At 48.9% G+C, this 3788-nt stretch overlaps 1 protein-coding gene across 1 annotated transcript; it reads right to left on the reverse strand.

Annotated features, from left to right (window-relative positions):
• Positions 1-211: 211 nt before the first annotated feature.
• On the reverse strand, positions 212-2636 carry LOC122823244 (chymotrypsin A-like). Its single transcript, XM_044102666.1, is given in 8 exon segments — positions 212-432; positions 515-648; positions 1165-1196; positions 1198-1343; positions 1415-1493; positions 1561-1640; positions 2283-2386; positions 2579-2636. Coding segments are annotated over 8 exon segments (789 nt in total). The 5' UTR covers positions 2631-2636; the 3' UTR covers positions 212-270.
• Between the last annotated feature and the right edge of the window lie 1152 nt (positions 2637-3788).

Raw genomic sequence — 3788 nt, forward strand, 5'->3', positions numbered from 1 at the left:
AAAAAATCTGAGGTCTGATCCAAACATTGCGAGTAAAGACTGGTGGACGAGAAAACGACAAACAAATGAGAATTTGGAGTTTTATGTACATAGAGGAATAGGAAAACTAAGGGTCAGATGTTTCAACGAGCTGCTCGGTTTGGGAGAAAACGAGTCTTATGTGAGTCAAGATGAGGGTCTGCAGGAGAAGAAGACATGGCTGCAGGTCTGGTCAGTTTCTATGTTTTATTGAAGATCAGGGTAGAAGTGGAGGCTGACCGCTGAGCACGCTCAGTTGGCAGCGACGGTTTGGTCGACCCAGGCGCGCAGCTCGGTGACACGGGCGTAGACGGCTGGAGTGCTGGTGTTGCAGGTGCCGCTACCCCAGGACACGATGCCCACCAGAGTCCAGGCTCCGTTCTTCTCACAGACCAGAGGACCTCCAGAGTCACCCTGAGGACAGAAACCCAGCAGGCTGATGAAAACCGGGAGGTCAAACTGGAAGAACAGAACCGGGTCAGAACTAAACTCCCACCATGCAGGAGGAGGCTCCGGCCGCTCCGGCGCAGATCATCAGGTTGGTGATCTTGCTGCCCCAATAACTGCTGCAGTTAGCATTGGTGAGGAGGGGCAGAGCGGCCTGCTGCAGCAGGGCGGGGGTGTTAGCGGCTGCAACACACACAACAGTTACTAGAATGTTCATGTGACACAAGAACAAGGGCTCCATCTGCTGGCAGAGCAGCAAAGTCTCAGGATGTTAAAGGTTGTCCTGTTTTCTCTTGAACAGCTTCCTGTGCAGCAGAATAACATCCGTTATGGTTATATGTGCTCAGATGATGAGATTATCCTCCTTTCTCCCTTTAATGGTAATCAAGATAGCTGAATGTGTTATTTTAGTTTTACATGTTAAGAATTTGTGCTTGGAAATTTTTCCTGTAGCATTTGTAAGCAGATTGTTCTTCCTAGTTTTTATCTTTGGTGATATTTGACAGAAGAACCAAAAAAGGTTCTGATCTGAACAATCTAATACATTTAAATCAATTCAGTTGAAAAAAAAGCAACATGTGGTCACATGACTCCCGTGCTGGATGCAGGGTTAGAGTCCTCTCCATTTAACTCGTGTTGGTTAGAAACTGGTGAAGCACCTCAGGGAGCCAGAGCTTTGTGAGCGTCAGCAGCTGTTACCGTTGTAGCGGGTCAGACCCCAGCCAGAGGTCACACATCATGCCTCCAGGGAAGTTATCGGAGGACTCAGCCAGGCACACGGGGGAAACCCGCATGTTGAGCTGGGCGGGGCTGGACAGCTTGATCAGGGTGATGTCGTTATTGATGGTGTAGCTGTTGTACTGGGGGTGTCTGAACACCTGGTGGGAAGTGACAGGTTAGGAGTGGCAGGTTAAAGGTCAGAGGATGTGATGTGAAGGGTCTCACTTACCTTGCTCGGAGAAATCACCTGGATGCTCTCTGCGTTGGAGGAGCGGTCGTGCTCTCCGAGGACCACGCGGTGGCCAGTCCTGCAACACACCAACAGTTTGATCCCTTCTTCTTTGGTAAAGCAGACCTCAGGTGTGTGACGCTTACCTGACATTGCAGTGAGCAGCCGTCACCACCCAGTTCTCGTTGATGAGAGAGCCTCCGCAGAAGTGGAAGCCAGTGTAATCCTGAAACAGAGGTCAGCCCCATTTTAACAGCTGTGCAAGTTGTAAGAACTCTGCAGCCTGACGTGAGGCTGCACAGGTCGGAGGTTAGCCCAGACACGCAGCGGATAAACTATGAGGAGGCGACGGCTGCACGTCAAGGTCGACGCTTGGCAGCAAAGAGCAGCCTGGTTGGTATTTTCCAGTCCTGTAAAAATCAGACGATGAATGCATTTCTCCTGACAGCAGCATGTTTGCATGTGTGGCGTCTCTTCCAACCTAATGTCAGACCTGGACCTGCTGATGTCATGAGGTCGGTGATCAGTACGCGACAGGCTGGTGCAGAGCACACCAAGATGCATGGAAGAATCGCAAAGCAGGGTTAAACATTAGGAGCATGTAGTCTAAGAAAGATAAACTTTTATTCCTTGAGGTTGGAAAATGCAACATTTTTGTCGCCTCCATCCCTTTAATATTGGCTTCACATCCTCCAAAGTTCAGACATGATCACATCTCCATAGAGTTTAACTGGTGATCTGCAGGAGGGTGAGCTACCAGCAACGGTTATCGGTTAGAAAATATTTCTATATCGGAGATGGTTCCTAAGAAGGAGGAGAGCATCCCTGAAGTTAACAGAATAAAGCATCTTTGTTTGTGGGAGTTTACCTGAAGAGACACCTGCCAGGGCCAGGAGTGAGGCACAGCCTCCTCACCGTTCACAATACGGGCGTAACCGGTGATGACGGGAGTGATGGCAGGTGAGCCGCAACCTGATGACATCATCATTACATCATTACCAACAACAATGAGAAACAAACTCCTGACATCTCAGGAGAACGACGTCTTTCCTCTCCCTTCGACCGAAGCCGGACGTCTTTCTAACTTCATGCAGCGTAGGCGGTCTGCAGAGCGCCTACGCTGCAGACCGCCTGAGCGACTCTGCTGATGAAGGCCGGTCTCACCGTAGGCGGCGCCGACGAAGGCAAGGCAGGAGAGGATCCACAGGAAGGCCATGGCTCGATCATGTCCACTCCCTTTGGACCCGCTGCTTTTATACAGCAGTGGAGCGACATGATTGGACGGGACAGCAGGGACATCTTATCAGAAGACAGTGGGAGTTTGGACAGGTGTGGGTATTTTTCCACCTGAAGAGGCAGGAACACGAAGGTCAGAATGGGACCAGAAGGCTGGAGGTTGAGTTAGGATTCAAATCAAACTGTTACTTCATCACCAAGTTCTGAATAAAATACCACCAAATAATTGGAGCTCAAAGCTTACGTTAAATTATATTAAAGTAAAGAGTATCATCAGCCAATCAAACATTCTCCTTGGGGATTCTGCCAAACGGTGGATCCAACAGGATCTTCAGCCCAGATCTTGAGGTTCTGATTTCTCCATTGCTGTCGGATGAAATGGAGCCATCTGAGTTTTTGTTGGTCTGACAAACTTCCAGAGGACTTTCCATCTCCCAGCATGAACTCCGCCTGTCTCAGTGCCTCCTGCTTCCTTTTCCTCCTGCTGCAGATGTTGTGGTCACAACTCCTCCACCTCCTTTCTGGAGCTTTTCGCAGATGCCTTGTATTTCCATTCCTCAGCTCTCCGGTGAGGGAGTACTGGTGTTTCCTGAAAAAACCCTGCTGAGGATCCCTCAGTGTCTCTGCTGGGCTCCTCCACGGGTCCAGGGCCCGTCTAGACTCCTAACAAGGCTCACCATCTGTTCTCGAAGCCTCAGCCTCCTGAAAACTCTTTGACCTCCAGACCTCTGCTACCTTCAGAGTGCCTTTGTCTCTGCCTTCAGACTCAATGACATCTTTGCTTCTTTTTTGGGTTTCTGGCTACTTTGAGTCTTAGTCTAGTTCCCTTTGTGTTCATTAGTCTTGCTTTATGTTTTGATATTTTCCACCCTGCCTCAATGTTTCAGCTGCCGTTTTTGTTTGTCATTGGTGAATCCTTCTGTTCAGTTCCTGTGTTGCATGATCTTCTCTCTGATCTTCCTCCTTTCAGTTGTTCCTATTTTCTGAAGATACTCTGTTGAACAGTTTTTTTCTGCATTTGGGTCCTTTCAGACGTACCTGATGTTCTGCAACATCTTTCAAAAAGACGAGCATCTTGTCTAGATGGATGAAGAGAAGATGTTACAGACTCGGAACATAATTAACAAGGTCCTGGAAA

The sequence above is a fragment of the Gambusia affinis genome, linkage group LG02, assembly GCF_019740435.1.
Source record: "Gambusia affinis linkage group LG02, SWU_Gaff_1.0, whole genome shotgun sequence".
Lineage (NCBI taxonomy): Eukaryota > Metazoa > Chordata > Actinopteri > Cyprinodontiformes > Poeciliidae > Gambusia > Gambusia affinis.